At 38.5% G+C, this 26,458-nt stretch overlaps 1 protein-coding gene across 1 annotated transcript; it reads left to right on the top strand.

The window, feature by feature from the left end:
• Positions 1-2,038: 2,038 nt before the first annotated feature.
• LOC118484094 lies at positions 2,039-25,481 on the top strand. Its single transcript, XM_035979987.1, has 2 exons — positions 2,039-2,699; positions 25,474-25,481. Exons 1-2 carry the CDS (start codon positions 2,039-2,041, stop codon positions 25,479-25,481), a joined length of 669 nt encoding a protein of 222 aa, XP_035835880.1.
• The last annotated feature ends 977 nt before the right edge of the window (positions 25,482-26,458 follow it).

The following is a 26,458-nucleotide window of genomic DNA, read 5'->3' as shown; positions in this document are numbered from 1 at the left end:
ATCGTTATGTGTGGGGGTTATGTGGGTAACGACTGAATCTGTATTGTTAACTTACCCTTTGGTGGTTTGTTAATGTGAGATTAGCAATAGGCGTGTTACGAAGGTTTGGATGTTATTAGCGAGACGACCAAAAGTAGTTTTCACAATTAAAACAAGAATGATTTAAACGATTGAAATGATTTTAACGAGTTAAACGATTTGGATAAATGATTGGTTTTTGGATTTTGATTAGATAATGGGATGGGTATAACATGAATAAAGCATGGTAGATACACCGCTGGTACTTCTTATATATAAGTGCTTTTATCATATTATATTCCGTGGCATTATTTAGTTCACTTGGGCAAACTATTTTGAAACGAGGTCATATAACGATGTTTTCTAAATATAAACCATACGAGTTTTATTAACGAGATGATTTACAATTTGGTTTATTTAAACAAATGTTTTGGGTTAAGAATCATGGCTGCGAGATTTTATAAACTATAACCCACTTGATTTGAGTTGGTTAATTATGTTGCAATACTATACACTTTTCAAAACAAGGTTTGTAACTTTTGACTCTTGTAGTCTAATGAGGCATTGCAACATATAAACGAGCCATGAATCCGATATTCTCATAAAACCTATGTGCTCGCCATCATTTCTTTGCTGACTTTGTTTTTACATATGTTTCAGGTGGTGTTGAATGATGTTGATTGCTAGGATGCATGTTCACATAGGATCTGGACGAGGCCTTAGTGACATAATAACAATGATAGACGATGTGTAACTTGTTTGTTTGGTTTTAAGACAATGTAAATTATTTAATAATTCAATAAAACAAAACTTTTGTATCCATGGTTGTGAAACAATGATTCTGCCACTCCACTCCCCGACGTTTCCGCCGGGGTTTCGTTGTTTTAACGCGGTCGGGGTGTGATAGAAGAGTTGGTATCAGAGCCAATGGTTATAGGGAATTAGGTTATTAGTAATGCTTTGACCTAGACTATAGCTTTTCTAGGACCCTAACGCGAGTCTCTTTGCGTTTAGATTTTAAAATAAAACCATCACCTATCCTTAGGTAATAACCACAATGAGAACACAAATTTCGAATCCGCTTTGAAAACTAATCATTTCTTCATAAATGATTTGTTATAGGGTTTTGAACCCTCTAAGTTTTCAAAATCTCGTGAAAGTTTGGGTCTTATAGTGTGAACACGTGCAATCTGGATGGGTGGATGCCTGTATCCTGAGTTTTCTGTCTAAGGCTAGAGTGTTCGTACAAATCCACATAATCGGACCAGTCACTCTTACCTGGGAACTCTTGGGATGAGTGTCCACTTATAGGCTAAAGCAGGTCTTCGCGATACATTATATTGACCCATTTACTTTGATTAGTCACTGCGTGTCGTTTGTTTGTTTGAGGTAACAAACGAATGATCACCTTCCTTGTGTTTTGTCGACGTTTTCAATACCTCTTTTCTTTTTCCCAATTGTTGACCTCACTCGTTTCTCATGTTTCCTTGTTCTTTTAGACAATGCCTCCCCGACGTGATGCACAACCTCTAACCAACGAAGAATTCGCAGCCCTTGTCGCTCAGCAAATGGCTGCTGTGCTTCCGAACGTAGTAACCCAGATCCATCAATTATACAACAATAACAACAATAATGCACAGTGTAGTTTCAAGACTTTCAATTCGGCTAAACCTTTGAAGTTTTCTAGGTCTCAAGGAGCAACCGCGCTCCTACAATGGTTCGAAAGTTTGGAGAGCACATTCAGACATGTGCAATGTCCGAATGAGCGTAAGGTTGAATTTGCATCCAGTGTATTCGAGAAGCGTACTCTTACATGGTGGAACGGTGTGATGCGTGATAGGGGTGCCGATGTGGCGATGGCACAAACGTGGGAAGAGCTTCGAGCTCTCATGATGAAAGAATTCTGTCCCCGTCACGAGATTAGGGCGTTGGAGCGGAATTCGATGATTTGAAACAAGATGGGGGAGAACACTGTGCGTATACGGATCGTTATGAGGAGCTCAGTTTGTTGTGTCCTACTATGGTTACCCCGTTGGAGAAGGCAATAGAGAGGTATATAGATGGTTTACCCGATTCTGTGCAAGACATTGTGACTGGCAGTAATCCTACTACTGTTCGTCAAGCGATCAAATTGGCTGCTACTCTGACCGAATCTCAGGTCAGAAAAGGTAAACTGACCCGTAAGGGTGACAAGAAGAAGTCAGTTGATTCCACACAAGAAAAGGGTAAAGGTAAGGGAAAGAAAAAGGGTGAGTCTTCTAAGAAGTCGAGGAAGCGCAAGGCTTCCCAGAACATTGCTATCACTGCGCAGAATGCTCAGAACCCACCAGCACTACCTCCTGCGAAGAAACAGTATGCTGGTACCGCACCTCACTGTACAAGGTGCAATGGTCATCAAGTTACACAACGAGCTTGTAAACAATGTACTAATTGCGGTAAACTTGGGCACTTGGCCGACATCTGTCGTTTGGGTCATAATCAAGCTGCGCAGAATCCAGCACAAGCTCAGGGGAATGCTGCTAGATTCCCACCAGGTTCGTGTTACAACTGCGGTGAAATGGGTCATTTCCGCAACAACTGCCCGAGGTTGGCGAATGCGAATGCCAATGTGAATCCCGCTCGTGGACGAGCGTACAACTTGAATGCTAACGAGTCTAGAGCTGACAACGAGGTTGTTAATGGTACGTTCCTTGTAAACAATCGACCTGCATCTGTTCTTTTCGATTCTGGTGCCGATAGAAGTTTTGTTTTGTTATCTTTTGAGCCTTTGCTTGCGATACCTAGAATTAAACTGAGGAAACCCTTATCTGTCGAAGTTGCTACTGGTAAACCTCTTGTTCTCGATTCTGTTATTCGCGATTGTCAATTGAACCTTGATAACCATCTTTTTCCTATTGACCTCACACCGATGCAACTTGGGAGTTTCGATATTATCATTGGGATGATTGGTTAACTAAGTTTCATGCTGAGGTGGTTTGTTTCGACAAGATTGTTCGTATTCCTCTTTCGTCTGGTGAAGTTTTAGAAGTTCGTGGCGAGAAACCGTCTGGTGGTTTGAAACTCATGTCGTGTACGAAAGCCCAAAGTTATTTACGAAAAGGATATGTTGCTTTCCTGGAACATGTCATCGAGGAGAAAGGCAAGAGCAAGAGTATTCAGGATATCCCGATTGTTCGGGATTATCCAGAGGTGTTTCCTGATGAACTGCCTGGTTTGCCTCCAGTTCGTCAAGTCGAGTTTCATATTGATCTTGTACCTAATGCCAACCCGATTGCGAAAGCACCTTATCGTCTTGCACTGTCTGAGATGCAAGAATTATCGAAGCAGCTTCAAGAGTTATCTGATAAAGGATTCATCCGACCGAGTTATTCACATTGGGGCGCTCCTGTCCTCTTTGTGAAAAAGAAAGATGGGTCTTTTCGAATGTGTATCGATTATCGTGAACTTAATAAGCTTACCATCAAGAATCGATATCCCCTACCACGAATCGATGGTCTCTTTGATCAGCTGCAAGGTGCTACCTGTTTTTCCAAGATCGATCTGCGTTCTGGGTATCATCAGCTTCGTGTACTCGAAGAAGATATTCCCAAAACTTCTTTTCGCACAAGATATGGGCACTATGAGTTCACTGTCATGCCTTTTGTTTTGACGAATGCCCCAACTATCTTCCTGGACTTAATGAATAGGGTCTGTAAACCTTATTTAGACAAGTTCATCATTGTATTCATCGACGATATTCTTGTTTATTTGAAGTCTCGAGCCGATCACGAGCAATACCTTCGTTTGACACTGGAACTCCTGAAGAAGGAACAACTTTTTGCTAAATTCTCCAAGTGTGAATTCTGGCTTAAAGAAGTTCAATTTTTGGGTCATATAGTCAACGAGCAGGGTATTCATGTGGATCCATCCAAAATTGCCGCAATTATGGATTGGAATACACCAACAACACCCACATAAATTCGTTCTTTTCTTGGTCTTGCTGGTTATTATCGTCGATTTATTTCGAACTTCTCAAAGATTGCGGTTCCACTCACTGCTTTGACTCAAAAGAATAAGCCTTTTGAGTGGGGACCTAAACAAGAAGAAGCGTTCCAAACGCTGAAACAGAAGCTCTGTGATGCTCCTGTTCTATCTTTGCCCGCGGGAAACGATGATTTCGTTGTCTATTGTGACGCGTCAAATATAGGCCTTGGTTGTGTTCTTATGCAACGAGGTAAAGTGATAGCTTATGCGTCAAGACAGCTGAAAGTTCACGAGAAGAACTACACCACTCATGATCTTGAGTTAGGTGCTGTGGTGTTTGCTCTCAAAATCTGGAGACACTATCTTTATGGCACAAAGTGTGTGGTTTTCACAGACCACAAAAGCCTCCAACATATTCTCAATCAGAAGGAGCTGAACATGAGGCAACGACGTTGGGTTGAGCTCTTGAGCGATTACGATTGCCAGATTCGCTATCATCCTGGTAAGGCGAATGTCATAGCCGATGCGCTTAGTCGAAAGGAGCGAGTCAAGCTTCATTCTGTTCGAACTCTAACTGATATTCAAACTCGTGTCTCTCAACCTCAGCAATTTTGTGTTTCATAAAATTTGATAGGTAAGGAATTACCACGTCAACTGAGCTTAAACTCGAAGCGAAGGGCGATGGGTTGCTCTATTTCAAGGATCGTTTGTGGATTCCGAAACAAGACGATCTTCGCACTTTAGTGATGGACGAATCTCATAAGTCTCGATATTCTATCCATCCGGGTGCTGATAAAATGTACAAGGATCTTCATACTTAGTACTGGTGGCCTGGTATGAAGAAGGATATTGCCTTGTATGTGTCAAAATGCCTAACTTGTCTCAAAGCCAAGGCTGAACATCAATGACCGTTTGGTTTGCTTGAACAACCAAAGATACCGGTTTGGAAGTGGGAGAACATTGCGATGGATCTCATCACTAAATTACCGCGTACATCTAAAGGTCATGATGCTATATGGGTTGTTATCGATCGATTAACGAAGTCAACTCATTTTATTCCGATTCGCGAGGATCTATCCGCTGATAAACTTGCAAAGATTTATGTTGATGAGATTGTATCTCGACATGGTGTTCCTTTGGATATCATATCAGATCGTGATGCTCGATTTTCATCTCATTTTTGGAAGACCATGCAATCTGCTTTGGGAACCCAACTAAATCTAAGCACTGCTTATCATCCCCAAACAGATGGACAATCTGAGAGGACGATTCAAACTTTGGAGGATATGCTTAGAGCATGCGTGATAGACTTTGGTGGTAATTGGGATTCTCATCTTCCATTGATCGAGTTATCTTACAACAACAGTTATCATGCTAGCATCAATATGGCACCATTCGAAGCTCTCTACGGTCGAAAATGTCGTTCACCTGTCTGTTGGAATGAGATCGGTGAAGCTCAACTTACTGGACCTGAGCTTATTCTGGAAACAATAGACAAAATCAAGAAAATTCGCGATAATCTTGTGACAGCTAGAAGCCGTCAAAAGAGTTATGCGGATATACGACGCAAGCCCTTGGAATTTCAAGTCGGAGACCGTGTCCTACTCAAGGTGTCACCTTGGAAGGGAGTGGTGAGATTTGGAAAGAAAGGAAAACTTCAATCTCGATATGTTGGACCATTTAAGATTGTTGAAAGGATTGGAAAGGTTGCCTATCGACTAGAGCTACCTCCAGAGCTTGGAAATATTCATCCGACTTTTCACGTGTCCAATTTGTGAAAGTGTTTAGCCGACGCTGATATTCACATTCCACTCGACGAAATTCAAGTTGATGAAACGATTCACTTTATCGAGAAACCTGTGGAGATAATGGACTGTGCAGTCAAACAGTTGAAGAACAAACGGATTCGATTGGTCAAGGTTCGCTGGGAGTCCAAACGTGGCCCAGAGTTTACTTGGGAATGTGAGGACCAAATGAAAGCGAAATATCCGCATTTGTTTTCACAAGCTTCCTCTAGTTAAAATTTCGGGACGAAATTTCCTAAGTAGGGGAGACTGTGACAACTGTGCTCTGTAATCAATGTATAATGTAAAACAATGTTATTTATTAATAAAACAATATGTTTTGGTGTTATTATGTGTGTATTTGTGTTTGATGATTTTTCGATTTGATTCGAGTTAGAATTCAAGCTCTAAATCGCTTTCTGGAAAGTTATACGCAAACTGGTGCGTAAACGCAGTCAGTTTAACGCGGCAAACACTCTAGAATAGTGACATAGGCTTAACATACCTTAAATAACCTTCACATAACTCAGAAATAAGTTTTGGATGGTTTGGTGTGTTGAAAACAAGTTTGTTCGATCGCAGGGACTATTTGTGTCAAACTGTGAAACTATACCGATTTGTATAGTAACGAACATTCTGGAACTTGATCATAATTTAAACATACCCTAAATATCCTTTACATAGCTTAGAAATAGGCTTTGAGGGGTTTGGTATGCGAAAATAAACTTTCTTGATCAATAGGGACTAAAAGCGTCAAAAAGTGCATAAGTTGGCATTTTCTCGCATATCTTACGTTCCGAATATATCCGGACATCCAAAAATTTTTGTTATCATTAAAATATCTTATTTTAGTGATTGGCATGCAAAAATTCCATTCGTCGCGCAATTTGGATCGTTTTTGCGTCCGTTACGACTTCCGTCGTAATTACCCGAATAACGCAACCGTACGACCAAACGAACCGACATCCGATATGTTTTTGAGCATATTTTAAGTTCCCTATACTTTAACTTCATTTTAGAGCCTTGAAATGGGGTTAACGGGGCTTAAACGTGTCAAAAATTCATCAAATATCAAGTTTTGGGCTTGTAGGGGCCAAAAGTGTCAGTCTGCCATACTTGCTAGGCGGGCCGCGTAAGATGAGGCCTATTCCTACGCGGGGCACGACAGAAGCCCAGTACAGAAACATTGAATCTGGTCTTTGAGCTGGTTTTGATGGTTTTTAACCCCTGATTTTGGATGCTATGGGCTGGATTCTGATGGTTTTTATACACCCCTTGTATTTTAAAACCTTGTGCCCACTTGTATGGCCAAGATCAAAGCAGGATTTGCAAGAAACGATCCTAACGGTTGTGGGAATTCTATAAATACCCAAGCCTTTCATTCTTGCAACTCACACTTGGTTCATTTCTGCTCTAAGTTGAGGTTTAACACTTCATACTTGAGCAAATTGGATCAAGATCTTCCTAGCTTGGACCCTTTGTAAGTTTCTTTCATGCTTTTATTGCTTTTCGAGCACAAGTCAAACAGTGTTTGACTTTCTGCTTTGACCAGTCTTTGGTCAACACAAAGTTCGTTTGAACTTTGCAACGTGAGCGTAATCACGATGGTTATAGTCCCATGTGACTATACCTACTGATTACCACGTTGATTAGGTGTAGTGACGAGTCATAGTTTCGGTCAAAATGCGTATTTATGCGTATTTTGCAACCAAACTATCCTTGGGTATCAAAACCCTTTGTTTTGATATCAAAACCTGCTTTCTAACTTAGTTAAACATGTTCCAACATGTTTAGCTCGTCACTTTTAGTTTAGTGCTTGTGTAGAGTCGTAAGTCAAGCGGTCTAAACCACCGCGTAGACTTTCGAACTCGGCCCGTTTGGTCGATCATTAGGATCCGACCAAGCATGTTTAGCGACCATAGTTGTATAGGGAATAACCTTCCGAGGTTATACCTTATGGTCACTTAGTTTAAGTAGTTGTATGATAGGTAGTTAATATGCCTTAGGAAAATGACCAAAATGCCCTTTTCATGCATAATTGGATTTTAAGAATATGTAACATAAAATTTTGTCACTTAAGTGATTATGCAACATGTTTAGGCATATAATACTTGTCATAGGACTAGTTAGACATCTCGAACGCGCGTTTGCGCGAACAACGCGTTAAAGTAGCGTAAGCTACCTTAATGGGTCGTAACGGGTCGAAAGCACTTAGGATAGGTTCCGATTTAGAATTTAAGTTTTGTTAAACCATATCACATTAGTTCCAATACTCATTTGGTTTACAAACTTCATTCTGTCCGATCTTCCGATTTAGGTGTCGATTATTTAACTAGGTGATCTGATTATTAGGTGCTACTTGATTTCTCTGATTTGCTTGAGCTTGTTGAGTTCTTTAGATCAAGGATATTTGCAATGCAATGTGAGTACATAGTTCCCCTATTTTACTGTTTTCGATTGTTTTGGGGTGATCCATATGTGTTAAACGATTTCGATATTTTTAACGATGGTTTCAAAAATCATTAACATGGTTTGGGGTGATCCATATGGCCAAGATCGAAGCACATTTGCGAGAAACGATCCTAACGATTGTGGGAATTCTATAAGTACCCAAGCCTTTCATTCTTGCAACTCACACTTGGTTCATTTCTGCTCTAAGTTGAGGTTTAACACTTCATACCTGAGCAAATTGGATCAAGATCTTCCTAGCTTGGACCCTTTGTAAGTTTCTTTCGTGCTTTTATTGCTTTTCGAGCACGAAAGTCAAACAGTGGTTGACTTTCTGCTTTGACCAGTCTTTGGTCAACACAAAGTTCGTTTGAACTTTGCAACCTGAGCGTAATCATGATGGTTACAGTCCCGTGTGACTATACCTACTGATTACCACGTTGATTAGGCATAGTGACAAGTCATAGTTTTGGTCAAAATGCGTACTTATGCGTATTTTGCAACCAAACTATCCTTGGGTATCAAAACCCTTTGTTTTGTTATCAAAACCTGTTTTCTAACTTAGTTAAACATGTTCCAACATGTTTAGGTCGTCACTTTTAGTTTAGTGCTTGTGTAGAGTCGTAAGTCAAGTGGTCTAAACCAACGCTTAGACTTTCGAACTCGACCCGTTTGGTCGATCATTAGGATCCGACCAAGCATGTTTAGTGACCATAGTTGTATATGGAATAACCTTCCAAGGTTATACCTTATGGTCACTTAGTTTAAGTAGTTGTATGATAGGTAGTTTATATGCCTTAGGAAAATGACCAAAATGCCATTTTCATGCATAATTGGATTTTAAGAATATGTAATATAAATTTTGTCACTTTACTGATTATGCAACATGTTTAGGGATATAATACATGTCATAGGACTAGTTAGACATCTCGAACGCGCGTTTGCGTGAACGACGCATCAAAGTGTCACACCCCGAATTTTCCACGTGTCACCGGTGGGCCCGGTGGGGGATTAACGTGACGTAGTTGATATCATCATAGTCAAACAACACAAATTATAATGCACAGCGGAAGCAAAAGAAATAGATTTATTTCAACCATCGAATGTAATATTTAAGTATCACAAGTAGTCGAAATAGATCCACAGGCGGATCGGAATAAAAGGAGAAAATTGTTCAACAGATAAATGCATCCCAAAGCTTGCGAGACTCTATGATGCTAAGGAGAGACCAGCCTATTACGTATAGCACCTGCACTTAATCTTTTTGGGGAAAATACGTCAGTTTACACTGGTAAATACAATTTAACTGACTCATTTTGAAAAGGTTTTAAAAATTGATTTAAATGCTCAAGGCACAAAACATTTTATAACTTGGGAATAATTAATCAAAGTTAAACTTGTAAAAGATTTACATGTTTGTTGTGCGTTCAGTCGCCCGAGTCGTGCCGGGTTTAAGGTTAATTGACACACCACTTAGTATAAGTTCGCGGCGGGAAGCCAACGTTTATACCTTAATAATGGACATAATACCGGGTGTACGCCTACACCCGGGTGTCAAGGTCGTGGCCAAAAATGATGCCAAGGATATCCGGGACATGGTCAATAAGTTCCCAAAGGCGTAAAAACAAACGAAACCAAGTTTTCAAACGGGTCACATTGATAATACCCAACTACTAATGAGTTGGGGTCAATTGCCCGACCAAGCGGTATTTTATATACCGTACCCCCAAGCCCGTATAGGGAAAATAAGTTAAAAGTATTTACCTGAGCAAGTATAAACCACAAAAGCAAAAATGCAAGTGTCTTTTACTGGGCTCCTATTCTGGAACGAAGGTTTAATATAACCTATTAGAATCCTAACGGGTCTTTTAACATAGCCTAAGCTTAGACCGGTTAGTTTCGAAGAATAAATATGGTTTAATCGCGAGGAAGGCGAAAAACCGAAAAGGAATGTGACTTAGACCCTACAAGCTTGAATACTTGTATTACATGGGTAAACTAAACACATTCTGGATTTAGAGACTAAGATGTTACGGTTTGACCCGTTTCGGCTAACGTGCGTAGACTAGTCACATAAGCCGATCCGAACGCGAAAGTGCGTAACGGGTAACCATATAAATCATATACATGTTTCCTGAGATTATATGCACCAAAAATGTTGTGATATCAGTATGGTATGTCCCATTATGCCCCGAATGATTTTAAACTCCAATTACGCCTCATAAGGGTATTTTGGTAATTTTACATAGGCTTAAAAGGTCAAAACGGGAAACCTGAGTCCTCAACCTTAGTTTACTGTTATAACATGAAATTTTACTAAATATATCAGTAGGTATTAGACCTTTAGTATAAAAACTAGTTTTGACATATACTATGTCGTAAAAATGCCAAAAAGGCGATTTGGAGCCATTTCCGGGTTTTAAAGGAAAAGCTGATATTTCAATAATTCCAGAAGGCTCAAGATATTATATTTAACATAATAAATCAGTAGGAAAAGGTTTGGGGTCAAAAGGTTTTGTAAAACTCATTTTATGGCCGAAAAGGGCAAAACCGTCATAAGCCGAATTAAGCTTAAAACCTCTAGTTATGCTCATTCTAAAAATAAATAAAAATCTTTAAAATTTCCAAAATATTATTATATAACAGTGGGTATAAAGTTTTTGTATAAAATCTAAGTTTAAATAGGCTATGCGTTAATTACGCTAATTATTCACTAAGAAGGCTTCTAATTACGCTAATGAGCATAACTCTTAATCTAGACCTCAAACTGATGTCAAATTTTGGGAACAAGTTTATATTTCAGTAACTAACATGTCTACCCTTTTATTTTTCAAAAATCATGATTTTTAGACCTTTGGGCATAATGGTCAACATATGTGCATTTAACGGAATCATGCATATGAACAAGATATCTAATGAACCGAGTTGTATAATCACTGGAGGATATACTAACATGTTATTAGGTTCAAAAGAAGCTCTAAGGCAATCTTATTCTTGACTAAAACGGGTCAGAACTGAAAGTCAAAGCGAAAGTCAAACTATGCGACTTTCGGTTCCGAACCGGGTCTAAAATAGAAAATTGTCGAGTTGAACATGTTGGAACATGTTCTTATACTTATTACCAAGTTATTTTAATGTTCAAACATGTTACATGCAACCTACATTGCTAATTATGTATTAATTTGAAATTAAGCATCCTGTTGACTTTTTATAGTTAGCTTTGACTCGACAATTGACATGCTTAGAGTGGGAATCTGGAAGTACCCTTTTAAGGATTTGTTACCCACTTAATTACCTACTTAAAGGTATCTTTAATTCGTGATTTGACAGAGCACATTATGATTAATCACGAAGTCAAACCTTAATTACGATGGTTTGGCTTTTGCTTAATTAACTAAGCTAGAATGGATTAAGGGAGGTTAAGGACACTTACAAGAGTCCTAAGAAGGATTATGGAGCCTAAGAAAACTTGGTGATATCCAGAGAAGCTCCAAGAGTGCCCTTGAGTGAAGTGTGAATGAGCAAGTCCTAAATGGTCACCACTCAAGTCCCTTTTATAGTGAACTAAGAGGCTTTAGATCATGCCAAGATAGTCTAGGATAGTTAGGAGATGATCCCAGGTGTCCCTAGAGAGCTATTTACTGCCTAGCAAGCCCATGGTTTCAAAATTTTACGTTTTAAGTCGGTTAACAGGCTGAACAGGCAGCTGTCCATTTTCTGCTGCCAGCGACATCCTTACAGACCGTAAGCACAAGGTCTTGCGGTCTGTATGCTCCTCTTACGGACCGTAAGCTTAAACCTTTACGGTTCGTAACCGACCCTTGCGGAACATGCCCAGGTACCCTGCTTACGGACCGTAAGCCAAAGGCCTTGCGGTCCGTATCCGATGACCACAGACAAAAGTTTGAAAACTTTTAAGTCTTGACCATGCAACCAATAATATCCGAAACATGCTATCTCTTTTCAGTTTGTGGGACCTCTTGCACAGCCATTGCATGGAAGAAGGGCTCTTACATGTCCCCTTTCTCATAGTGGATTCTTGTGGGAGTAATTTGACGGAAAAACCAAGGAAGTTTGTATTGAACAAGATTAATCAATATCTCCCAAATAGATTAGGATTACAATTAGATTTTCTTGTAGTAACATATTCAATAGTCCATTTTCCATATAAAGATGGAAATTTTATTTATTCGGAAATCAACCGGTTAGAACATAAGATGTTTATCAAATGATTTATGGATCTTGGGATTTATAATTCGGGTCGCTCAGAGGTGCTTTAATAACATGTCACCCTTGGGTCGTTCAGAGGTATTTTAATAACATGACGCCCTCTTTAAAGTCCTACCATACATCTTTTTATTTGATCCGGGTTCCTGACATGTGTCCTCCATGACACGTGTCTTTATTCTATTGGACAGGAATTTTCGAGGTGTTACATCCTCACCCCCTTAAAAGAAATCTCGACCTCGAGATTTACTGAAACAATTGAGGGTATTTCTCTTTCATCGTGGATTCTAATTCCCACGTATAATCAGGACCTCTGCGGCCCTCCCATTTGACCTTGATAATGGGTACATACTTCCTTCGAAGCTTCTTTACCTGTCGGTCCTCAATCGACACAGGTTTTTCTATAAACTTTAAGCTTTCGTCTATATGCACATCCGTATGCGGTATGACTAGTGATTCATCAGCTAGACATTTCTTCAGATTGCAGATGTGGAACACGTTATGAATACCACTAAGCTCCTCTGGTAAGTTCAACTTATAAGCCACCAATCCTACACATTCGATGATCTCGAATGGTCCGATATACCTCGGGCTTAACTTACCTTTCTTGCCAAATCTCATTACCCCTTTCCATGGTGATACCTTGAGCAAAACTTTATCGCCAACCTCGAACTTGAGGGATTTTCGCTTACCATCAGCATAGCTCTTTTGCCTATCACGGGCAACTTTTAGGTGCTCACTAATTTGGGTAATCTTGTCCGTTGTCTCCAGGACTAATTCTGGTCCTGATAACTGAACGTCTCCTACCTCTGCCCAACAAATGGGTGTTCTGCACTTTCTACCATATAATGCCTCAAAAGGCGCAGCCTTAATGCTGGTGTGGTAGCTATTATTGTAGGAAAATTCGATCAGAGGTAAGTGTCTATCCCAACTTCCTCCTAGGTTAATCACGCATGCACGAAGCATGTCCTCCAAGGTTTGAATAGTACGCTCACTTTGCCCATCCGTCTGGGGATGATAAGCTGTACTAAAATTCAATTGCGTACCCAGGGACTTTTGGAAACTCTTCCAGAAATGAGATGTGTATCTGGTATCCCTATCGGAGATGATAGATACTGGTACGCCATGCAGGGATACAATCTTATCCACGTACAGTTGGGCTAGCATGTCGGAACTGAAAGTTTCTCTAATGGGTAGGAAATGTGCTGACTTGGTCAGTCGATCAACTATCACCCAAATAGTGTCATTTCCTTTCTGCGTCTTAGGCAACTTGGTGATGAAATCCATTGTTACCATTTCCCATTTCCAAGTGGGAATTTCAGGCTGTTGTAGCAAACCTGACGGTTTCTGATGCTCGGCCTTAACTTGAGCGCACGTCAGACATTTAGCCACATGGGTGGCTATAGACTTTTTCAAGCCTATCCACCAATAATTTGCCTTTACATCCTGGTACATCTTATCCGCTCCAGGATGGACGGAATATCTGGAACTGTGGGCTTCCTTAAGGATGACGTCTCGAAGTCCTCCATAAACAGGAACCCATATTCTTCCATTTAGTCTCAGGATTCCGTCCTTGCCATAGGATAACTGCTCTTCAGTTACTCCTAGCTTTTCATTAGGGTAGTTAGCTTCTAATACTGCCTCTTTCTGTGCGGCTAACAACCTTTCATTTAGACTGTTCCTGATCTCAATGCTTTTGGCATTGATCCTAATTGGTTTTACCCTCTCCTTTCTGCTCAAGGCATCTGCGACTACATTAGCCTTGCCTGGATGGTATCTGATTTCACAATCATAATCATTCAGAGTTTCCATCCAACGTCGCTGTGTCATGTTCAATTCTTTCTGGTTGAACAGGTGTTGGAGGCTTTTGTGATCGGAATAGATCACACATTTGGTACCATACAAATAGTGTCTCCACAACTTTAGTGCAAATACAACGGCACCCAATTCCAAGTCATGGGTGGTGTAATTCTTTTCGTGCACTTTTAATTGTCGTGAAGCGTAGGCAATGACCTTGCCTTTCTGCATTAACACACAACCCATCCCGGTGTGTGATGCATCACAGTAGACTACAAATTCATCAATCCCATCAGGTAACGTCAACACGGGAGCGTTACTCAATTTCTGCTTCAAAATGTCGAATGACTCTTGCTGCTTAGGTCCCCAATTGAACTTGCTATTCTTGCGAGTCAGCAAAGTTAGGGGTGCTGCAATTCTTGAGAAATTCTCGATGAATCTCCTGTAGTAGCCTGCTAAACCTAGGAAACTGCGGATTTCTGTAGGCGTCTTTGGCTCCTGCCAATTCATGATAGCCTCAACTTTAGCGGGATCCACTTGAATACCGTGCTCACTGACCACATGTCCAAGAAATTGGACTTCTCTCAACCAAAATTCACATTTTGAAAATTTTGCATATAGCTTTTCTTGATGAAGCAGTTTCAGAATACAACGGAGGTGTTTTTCGTGGTCAGCTTGATTTTTGGAATAGATGAGGATGTCATCAATGAAGACAATAACAAATTTGTCCAAATATGGCTTGCAAACGCGATTCATGAGATCCATGAATGCGGCAGGCGCGTTAGTGAGCCCGAAAGGCATCACTAGGAACTCGTAGTGACCATAACGAGTCCTAAACGCAGTCTTGTGCACATCTTCATCCTTAACCTTCAACTGATGATATCCCGACCTCAGATCTATCTTGGAGAAATAGCTTGCCCCTTGAAGTTGATCAAACAAATCGTCGATCCTGGGCAAAGGATACCAATTCTTGATAGTAACCTTGTTAAGTTCTCGGTAATCGATACATAATCGCATCGAACCGTCTTTCTTCTTGACAAATAAGATCGGCGCTCCCCAAGGAGACGAACTAGGTCTAATGAAACCCTTGGCTAGCAAATCATCTAGCTGTGTTCTTAATTCCTTCATCTCCGTAGGTGCTAGTCTATAAGGTGCTTTAGCGATAGGTGCAGCTCCAGGAATGATATCGATCCTGAATTCCACTTGCCTGTCTGGTGGCAAACCAAGCAGTTCTTCTGGAAAAACTTCAGGGTACTCCGAGATAACGGGAATGTCCTCAATCTTGGGCTTCTGTTCATCAATGGTCACTTGAGCCATATAGATAACACAACCATTCTTCAAACATTTGGATGCTTTGAGCATAGACACTTGCTCAGGCAATCCATGATGTGTATCTCCCTGAATGGTGAGAGGCTCACCGGATGGAGTCTTGATTACTACTTGCTTCCTATTGCATACAATCTGGGCTTGGTTATGCGATAACCAATCCATGCCCAATACTACATCGAAACCGGCTAACCTAAAGGGTAGCAGGGAAAGAGGAAAAGAGTGGTTCCTAATGGATATAGCACATCCATCTAACACAGTCGAGACGGTTTCTAAAGTTCCATCTGCCAACTCTACCTCATAATTTGCACTTAAGGCTTTAACAGGCAATCCTAATAGCTCACAGAATTTACTATCCACAAAAGATTTATCTGCTCCAGAATCAAACAATACTCTTGCGTAAACGTCATTAATGAGAAACGTACCAGTTATGACGTTATCGTTTTGGATGGCCTCCTGCACATTCATCTGGAAGACCCTGGCATTGGTCTTCTTCCCATCTTCAGTCTTCTTGACATTCTTTGGGCAGTTGGTCTTGATGTGCCCCTTTTCATTGCAACTGTAACAAGTTGCATCTTTCAACTTCTTGCACTCAAGAGTTCTGTGCTCAGAAGACTTACATATCTGTAACAACCCTCACTAAAATTAATATTTAGTATGATAATTATGCAATAAGGAAACCCTAATTAAGTTTAGTATGATTAATTAATCAGTTAATCAATATTAATTAAGCTAACAAGATTAATTAAGCTAAGTAAGGTTTATTAAAAATAGATATATATGGGGTCGTATAAGAACGTTTAATATTAATAATTAAATATTTTATTTTATTTTCCTTACTCCGTTTTTAATGAAACTTAGGTTAAAACGTAGATAAAAATATGCTCATTCTAAAGACATATTCGTCGTTTTATAAAACGTTATATTTTAAAAGTTATACGAGAAAAACGAGTGAAGCAGCTGAATTAATATATATAAGCAAGCTAGCTAGCACGTCAAGCTAGCTAGTCACTATCCCACATCGACAGAAATGATGTTGAGGTGCTTGCTTGCCTGCTTGCTATAAATAGGAAGCTTAGGATTCATTTTTCTTTGCTCATTTCTCTTCTTCTCTCTATACGTTGGTGTTCTAACCAATAATCACCGATACGATATTCTGTTCGGTCGATTCAGGAACCAACTAATGGAATCCAAAGTATTATACTTTGTGAGTTCGTTAAACGAAATCCAAATTACTATACTTTGTGAGTTCGTTAAACGGATGCCAAAGTACTGTCTGAATAAGACTACACTTTGTGAAGTTCGTTAAGGTTCGAATCTCGTAACTATCGTTGAGGTTTGATTTAGGTTTTACACAAATACGTATTCCATTCTATTATACTATAATCACACACACACAATCACGAAACGCTGCCGCAATCAGGGTAATAACTCGATCGCTATTACGATTCAACGTCCGATCGATTATAACTATCCAACGATAGTCCGGGTGCTGCTCAATTGAGCTTGTACTTTGATTATTCGTCGTGATTTCGGCTTGAATATTAGAGTGTTGTTCGAATTCGGACTATGCTCTGTTATTCGTTGTGAATCCGACTGAATTATCGAGTATCGCACTGATTAATCGTTGTGAAGGTTTAATCTCGTGAATTGTCGTAACTGCTGTATTAGTTACTAACCTGCCTGTGTGTGCATTGTGTTAAACTTGGTATAATCAAGGCTAATCAGTAGGCTTATCTATTTGCTCGTTAATCTGCAATGTGAGTCATTCTTCTTTTTAAACTGTTTTCTCACCGTTTGTGAGTAAGTATTACAATACCTCAAATTATTTTTAAGGTTATAATTACAGGGATTAAGTCTTTGTAATCACCAAATTACAGCTGGTATGTGGGGTATTGTGCACATTACTGTTATTATCACTCTATGTGAGTGAACATTACTCTATGTGAGTTATTATTACTCTGTGTGAGTACACCGTCACTATTTGGGCAACGAGACCCAATAGTGGTATGACCACAGTCACAGAAATGAATCGAGTGACAAATACCCATTCTTGATAATTGGTTGATAGAAACATTGTAATCGCTCTTAATACTGTAAACTATAACTAACGGGTCGTTTTAGAAAACTGAATGAACTCACTCAGTATTTCCCCGCTGACAAAACCTTTTTAAAACGCGTTTCAGGTAATTACAGTAGATTGGAGTAAGGATTAGATCCAGCACTGAAGGACTTCAAGAAGTGGCTTATTTCATTAATTAATTCAAATTAAGAAATATCGTTTTTATATTAAAAGCTACCTTTGTAAAACATGGGTTTATCCCATCTATTTAATAAATAAAATCCGGTGTTTCTAAACTCTGATATTTTTCCTAACTCACGGTCCTGATGAAATTTCCGCTGCAATGTTTTTCAAAATAAAAATAATCACCGGTACCACTGGACTGCTCGCGGCTCCCGATTCCGGCCAGGGTGGGTCGGGGGCCGTGACAGAAGGTGGTATCAGAGCCACTGCTTTAAGCCTATAAGTGTTGTGATAATAAACTTAAGCTTAAATAAAAAGAGTTAGGAGATTTCTATTAAATGGTAGCACAGCTGATAGCAGTTAGACTTGAACATAAGAAAAGATGCCTTAGTATAAGCTAAGCCACTGGTTTACACAATTATGTGTTATAATAATATCTGAGTGAAACGGAGAATTAGAAACTTAATATTATCTGATAGCACTCCAGATGGTATTTAGACTTGAACTTAAGAATTTTGCCTTAAAATAAACTTTAAGGTAAATTACTTATATAAGTATAATATAATGGATACTGGTATAACGGTTAGCAGGCAATAGCACTTAATTGCTATTTATTCTTGCTTATTGATATTATTTGGTCTAGAATAAGATATGTTATGGGAATACAAATTTCCTTGATTCTGGATAAAAGCCCTAATAAAAGAGGCACTTTTTGAAAAGATACTATTTATGGGAAATAGAAAATTTTCTCCGGCAAAACTGGGTATAGAGTAGCAGACTCTCCAGCTTGTCCGGACATATTGAGATTACTGCTCCGGCGCGAACCGGATAAGACGGGATAAATGATATGTCAAATCAGTGACAAGATTTCCCTAAATAGTATCATGACCAAATACCTGAGTGGTTCTTGGAAATATGATTCTGTTAAATACATTGACCTGATAAATGGTATGTTTATTTCAGCATGTGAAATATGTGATTATATAGATAGGTATATCTATAAGGAAAAAAAAAACCATAAGGATTGATAAATTGAAAAAAAGCACAAGCATCCGTGTCTAGAATTCTTTATCAGGAATCTCTTTTCCAATATCAAACATTATTTTGTTTGATCATTTACCTCGTAACTCATACAATGAGAACCCTTTAAAGATGGGATATCATCGAAAGTATAAAAATTTACAATGCACAAGTAAGAAACATATAAAGTTGTGCTAATGCACAAGAAAACACATGAAACTTAAAATATACGTCCACAGACGTTGAAATATATCACACACGACTTTCCAAGGCAAGAACTTTGAAAAGTATAAATTGGGTACGATGACACCAATACTAATTCTGTCAGTAGAAAACTACTAATCAAAACGAAGCACTTTGCCACGTGATCCTACAAACGATCTACATTTCGCTGAGGTACGTTGGAACAAGATTTCACAATCATCGGTGCATAATCTAACCTGGGTCATAATTATTAGCACTACAAAAGAAGTCATATAGTTTTGCAAATTCCCTATTTCATTTCATTTCATTCGACATTCCTTGCTACTGTCACGTAACAACGGTTATCACACAAAATTCCAGATAAAAGTTCTTATACTCCTTTCGTAGCAATTCTGACTTCTGCCTATAGTAAGTTGACTTTCGTGTTCTTTTAATGGTCATCATACCATAAATAATTCTTTCATAATAGCAAATATTGATTCATTTCGTTTCTTGGTAAATCCATACGATACACATGCACTATTTGTTGCGCATGTGGTTCATTTGAGTTATAAGACCCTAGGAAGGCTTCATTCTAAATTATTGTTTTATCCAACCTCAAATATCATTTCGCTATACTTGATCTTTGCATTGTAAACCGCGTTTTGCAAAATGATTACTCTTTGATATTTGATCGATAAATTTTTTTTTTAAAAACTCGATTTTCTTTTTGAAGGTTATACATGGTTTCTGGTATGATCATGTCCGAACTTCCTTATTAAAACTCGTTTTATCCAAACCCAGTTAACTTGCTCTCAATACGTAATCAATTCGAAGTCCCATATGATGGATTGAAACCATCATATTCAAAATAGTCCCAACAAGCACTTCAATTCTCTTGAACCATTACATGCTTGTTTAGTCTTCGAATTCATCAAATCATTTCTTTAATCACGATCACTTTATGATGACATTTTCACAAATTTGAAGATTGCGCTAATCTAGGATTTAATTATTTATTTATTTATATTGAATCCGCTTTATTGATTTATTTTATGAAAGCAATCTTAACACAATTGTGTGCTAAGATAATAATCCACCATTTCATATCCTAATTCCTTAGTCCTTACAACCTAAATCGAGCCTTTCGTGATATTTCTTATCTTATCATCATTGATCGAAAAATATTATATAAATTTAATTGATTATATATAGAAACTTCCAATATAGTATTCCTGTATTTAAAATTTTTGTTAAAACCATTAAGGTAAAGAATTTATATTTTTACGTATAAAATTTTGTTTGAAGTATATTCTCATTTAAGTTTATGCATTTATTATTGGCAATTAATATTAGTTTTATTATTAGTAATAATAAATTAATAGTAATAGTGTTAGTATTATTTTTAGATACTAGAGTTATTATCAAGGGCATGTATTGAATAGCTTAGCCTTAGTTAGGCATGGACTGGCCACCTATGCTTAAACAAGGCAGCACTAACCAATACCCAACCATGATAATAACCAGTTAAGGAGAAGACATATTTTCATAAAACAAATACAAGAATTAGATGAACGAATAAAATTATTTAAATAACTATCCAAGTAGTCGTGGACAAGACATTGTTCATCTTGATTAATATTCCACAACTATTTATAGAAATATTATTTTATAATATATGTATTTTAATATATTAAAATATCAAATATTATTTACGCAAGCCAATATTTAAGTATGCTTAATATTAAAATAAACATCTATTATTATACCCTATTATAAAATCTTATAGTTAAACATACTTGATTTTTTTAAATGATAATCGTGAGTTCTACGGTATTGGGTAAACCTATTTACAAAACATATATCATTATTACCACGGGTTTTGATACTTTAAACCTATCTATGTTTATTATTCTACTTTATGATAACATAAAAGGAAAAAGGATTTTAATAAATTAAAATATCACCTATCTTCAAACATTTTGATTAAAATCATCTGAATACAATTATGTATTAAGACAAAAAATACACTAACTTTATTGTCTTCTCATGTATTCTTACAAATCACCCATCTCAGTATATTGATTTTTTCATATCATAATTCAATATGTGACAAATCACTCCCATGCTTTTATTTCATTTTGAACCTGTCGATTCTAAGTCTTCCTCAGTTGCCAATCAAAATAAGCTTTCTTTTGACAAAGAATTTTATTGATTCTAAAAGTCCTTCACATTCAGTGATCATATATCTTTTAGCTTAAACATAATCACCTTGGAAACTATATCATTTCATCGGAATGTCTCATCTTTTGAAATATCCAGATTCACTTCCTTGAAACTCTCGATTTCGAAAACAATAAATTTATTCGGTCATCAAACACTTTGTAGCGTCCGAATAGATTTGTAGCCTGTGCTAAACCCTATTCATACGCCATTCGTTTGATTTGTCATATTCTTGGTACAATTATGTACTCAGATTACAATACACTAAATTCTATTGTCCAGTACCATTTAAGTAAACGATATTGACTTTCGGATAATCATTGACAAATCATTTTCCATACTTCCATTCACAAATAGATATTTATCAATTCAGAATCTCCCCTAATTGATCAAAGTAAGTTCATTTCGGATATTGAATCCAATTGTTTCTATAAATCATTTCTATTTTTAAAATTCATACCCCTCAAAATATCTTTTGATTCCATTCCGCGATACATTGTTTCTCTTAATTAGAAGAAGAAACATAACCCAAGAAAATATCATAGTCCAAATCTCGAGGACGAGATTTTTATTAAGGTGGGGAGGATGTAACAACCCTCACTAAAATTAATATTTAGTATGATAATTATGCAATAAGGAAACCCTAATTAAGTTTAGTATGATTAATTAATCAGTTAATCAATATTAATTAAGCTAACAAGATTAATTAAGCTAAGTAAGGTTTATTAAAAATAGATATATATGGGGTCGTATAAGAACGTTTAATATTAATAATTAAATATATTATTTTATTTTCCTTACTCCGTTTTTAATGAAACTTAGGTTAAAACGTAGATAAAAATATGCTCATTCTAAAGACATATTCGTCGTTTTATAAAACATTATATTTTAAAAGTTATACGAGAAAAACGAGTGAAGCAGCTGAATTAATATATATAAGCAAGCTAGCTAGCACGTCAAGCTAGCTAGTCACTATCCCACATCGACAGAAATGATGTTGAGGTGCTTGCTTGCCTGCTTGCTATAAATAGGAAGCTTAGGATTCATTTTTCTTTGCTCATTTCTCTTCTTCTCTCTATACGTTGGTGTTCTAACCAATAATCACCGATACGATATTCTGTTCGGTCGATTCAGGAACCAACTAACGGAATCCAAAGTATTATACTTTGTGAGTTCGTTAAACGAAATCCAAAGTACTATACTTTGTGAGTTCGTTAAACGGATGCCAAAGTACTGTCTGAATAAGACTACACTTTGTGAAGTTCGTTAAGGTTCGAATCTCGTAACTATCGTTGAGGTTTGATTTAGGTTTTACACAAATACGTATTCCATTCTATTATACTATAATCACACACACACAATCACGAAACGCTGCCGCAATCAGGGTAATAACTCGATCGCTATTACGATTCAACGTCCGATCGATTATAACTATCCAACGATAGTCCGGGTGCTGCTCAATTGAGCTTGTACTTTGATTATTCGTCGTGATTTCGGCTTGAATATTAGAGTGTTGTTCGAATTCGGACTATGCTCTGTTATTCGTTGTGAATCCGACTGAATTATCGAGTATCGCACTGATTAATCGTTGTGAAGGTTTAATCTCGTGAATTGTCGTAACTGCTGTATTAGTTACTAACCTGCCTGTGTGTGCATTGTGTTAAACTTGGTATAATCAAGGCTAATCAGTAGGCTTATCTATTTGCTCGTTAATCTGCAATGTGAGTCATTCTTCTTTTTAAACTGTTTTCTCACCGTTTGTGAGTAAGTATTACAATACCTCAAATTATTTTTAAGGTTATAATTACAGGGATTAAGTCTTTGTAATCACCAAATTACAGCTGGTATGTGGGGTATTGTGCACATTACTGTTATTATCACTCTATGTGAGTGAACATTACTCTATGTGAGTTATTATTACTCTGTGTGAGTACACCGTCACTATTTGGGCAACGAGACCCAATAGTGGTATGACCACAGTCACAGAAATGAATCGAGTGACAAATACCCATTCTTGATAATTGGTTGATAGAAACATTGTAATCGCTCTTAATACTGTAAACTATAACTAACGGGTCGTTTTAGAAAACTGAATGAACTCACTCAGTATTTCCCCGCTGACAAAACCTTTTTAAAACGCGTTTCAGGTAATTACAGTAGATTGGAGTAAGGATTAGATCCAGCACTGAAGGACTTCAAGAAGTGGCTTATTTCATTAATTAAATCAAATTAAGAAATATCGTTTTTATATTAAAAGCTACCTTTGTAAAACATGGGTTTATCCCATCTATTTAATAAATAAAATCCGGTGTTTCTAAACTCTGATATTTTTCCTAACTCACGGTCCTGATGAAATTTCCGCTGCAATGTTTTTCAAAATAAAAATAATCACCGGTACCACTGGACTGCTCGCGGCTCCCGATTCCGGCCAGGGTGGGTCGGGGGCCGTGACAATATCCCACACATCTTGGGTTGGGATTTCTGTTCGAACCTGTACCTCCCAAAATGGTGCTTCCTACAAACCTTGCACTTGGGCCTATCGCCCGACTGTTGCTCGCTCCTCCTGGCCTCAGATCCCTTCTTACTGTCACGGTTTCCCCTATGTTTCTTGCTCGATCGACGTGAATTATCATCTTCACGTTTCCTCTTGTCAGAATCCGCATTCTTTAAGGTTCTTAGTCTCACTGCATCTTGAGTGAGGGACAGAGATAAATCGGTTACAGATCTGAATGTGATAGGTCTAGAGGCCTTCACACTAGCCTTGATTTCTGGGGCTAAACCCCCAATAAAACGCGCGATTCTCTTGGGTTCAGGGGTTACCAGGTAAGGAACCATTCTGGACAAGGTGTTGAAACTGGTGAGGTATGCCTGGCAGTCTAGGTTTTTCATAACCAGAGATAGGAATTCAGATTCTATTCGTTCAACCTCATGCTGAGGGCAGTAGTTATCCTTGACAAGAGCAACAAATTGCTCCCAAGACATATTGTACAAGGCAACTTTTCTAGAAGCCTGGATCAACGCTCCCCACCAAGCTAGAGCCTCCCCCTTGAAAGACCGGGATGCAAACTTAACCATATCCTTCTCAGCACAACCACTGATGTCTACCACTGTCTCTATCTCGTCAAGCCATGTCATACAGTCTACTGACCCTTTTTCTCCAGTAAACTCTCGAGGTTTACAAGATACAAAATATTTATACGTGCAACCCTTAGCACGTGGGGCTTCATCAAACACGATCTTCTTGGGGTGAACACTGTTTTCATTCGAGGAGTGTCGGTCATCATCTTTCTTAGATTTGGGTGGAGTAGGTGGTGGTTTGTTGTGAGCCTCAGAATGATTCTTTGGTTTAACCTGTGGTGTAGGTAAGGTTCTACTACGGGTCTCACTGTACTCACTGTACTGTCGTTCTAAGGCTTTTGCAACCGCATCATTCACAATTGCTTTTAACTCAGCACCAGTTACTAGGAATTTTGCATCATCACGGTTCCCTACCGGATGGCTATTGACTTCCTCTGATCCAGCCATGTAGCTTCAATTGCTACATATAAATGATGGACAAGGTTTTAACTCAAAGGCTCTTATAGTATTTTATGTTTTATTAACCAAGGTTTTAAATTGCCATTTTAGGTTAATTCGTTAAAACATTAGGATTTTACTATTATCCTATGATACTTTATTATTGGCACATAAGGCCTAGTCACAAGGACAGTTAAAATAAATAATTAAGATTTTATAGTATCTAGGTGTGTTAGGTTGAATCATAGTTCATTTCCATTTAATAACAGGGAGTCATAAGCTACCACTGTCCTTAGTCACGGAGGACATTTAATTATTGCCCACAGGCACTTCACTTCAAAGAAGTGGTTAAATAATTAAGGGAATTTAAAATTAACCCTTTATGAGAGATGGCCTGTGTGACTTTACTGATTCACAGTTTGCCAAAATCATTAACATACTAACAGATGTTAATAATTGGAATCTATTGTGTGGGTTGTACCATCTTGGCCAGGTTTGCAATAACACAAAGGCTAGGTTTTACCTCCAAGATTCTTTAATAATCAACGCAGAATAGTCCTAAATTGAGATGTTAATTATGGATCTTAACCTAATTATGGAACTACCATCTTGGCCTTGTTTTATAAACCAAAAGGCTAGGTCTTGGTTCTCTTTAGATTTTTACCAAATTTAATATAATGGCAGATCTTTTTAAATTTTCATTAATTTTCATATTTCATGCAGATAATTAATCAAAATGAAAACTTAATTAAACCATCCCATAAATTGTCTTAAACAAGTACAACATTTGCCCAAAACGGGACTTCTACAAAAACAAATGCCCACGCAGGGGCGGAATTCAAGAACAAACCCACGCAGGGGTTAACTAACCAAACATGCTCACGCAGGAGCAGAGTACTAAAAGACAAGCTCACGCAGGAGCTGAATACTGAAGCAAAAAGTCCACGCAGGGACTGAATTACAACTAAATAAAAATAACAAGGATCTTCAATAGTCCCTCCTTTTGGACTTTCCCTTGATCAGATCTGATAGTCCTTTGAAGAATCCTCTGTTGTGTCTACGCTCAGTCTGAATCTCCCGTTCACAACGGTCTAGCCTTTCAAGGACTTCTTGCTGGCGTTCTGGAGGAATTATCTGTGGCTGTGGCGGCTGGTCACCGGTGGAGGAGGCGGCGGATGCTGGTACCCAAAAGTCGGGTAGCCAGTAGTCCATAGGCCACCATAAGGCCCCTCTGGGTGACTAGCGTTGTAATCCCATGCTTCCTGATATGGATCCACACTAGCGTAGTTGTAGTTGTAGTGGGTATGCGCCGGTTGCTCAAAAGGATTATACGCCGCTGAACCGGCGTAAGCAGGGATTGGGTTATCGAAACCCAACGGTGGTGCCACAGGTACTGAGTTGATTTCTGGAATGGGGCTTGATGGACCCCCCAATTGTGGTTCTTCTTCTTCCTCCTGAAGTGGCGGATAATGGCTGCCACTTGATGGTTGGGGTGTGCTGATGCGGACACCCCCTCGCACGGACATCCGTGCGTTCGACCTCCTCCGCCTCGGTGGCTCCAGAGGCGGCTGCTGTTCCACTGGTGGTGGTGGTGGCGGGGTAACTGCCACGAAACGAGAATCCTGAGAAGGATCCTGTTGCTGTTGCTGCTGCTGCTGCTGGTATGGGGACGAGTGGTGTGAGGGGGTAAAATACCAGTCGATGTTTC

The sequence above is a fragment of the Helianthus annuus genome, chromosome 11 (assembly GCF_002127325.2).
Source record: "Helianthus annuus cultivar XRQ/B chromosome 11, HanXRQr2.0-SUNRISE, whole genome shotgun sequence".
NCBI classification, from domain to species: domain Eukaryota; kingdom Viridiplantae; phylum Streptophyta; class Magnoliopsida; order Asterales; family Asteraceae; genus Helianthus; species Helianthus annuus.
Note: the sequence above shows the minus strand (reverse complement) of the source record. Positions and strands in the feature narration are given on the sequence as shown.

Coding starts and splice junctions, on each gene's coding strand:
- LOC118484094 (XM_035979987.1), top strand. CDS start 2,039: ATGGTTACCCCGTTGGAGAAGGCAATAGAGAGGTATATAGATGGTTTA.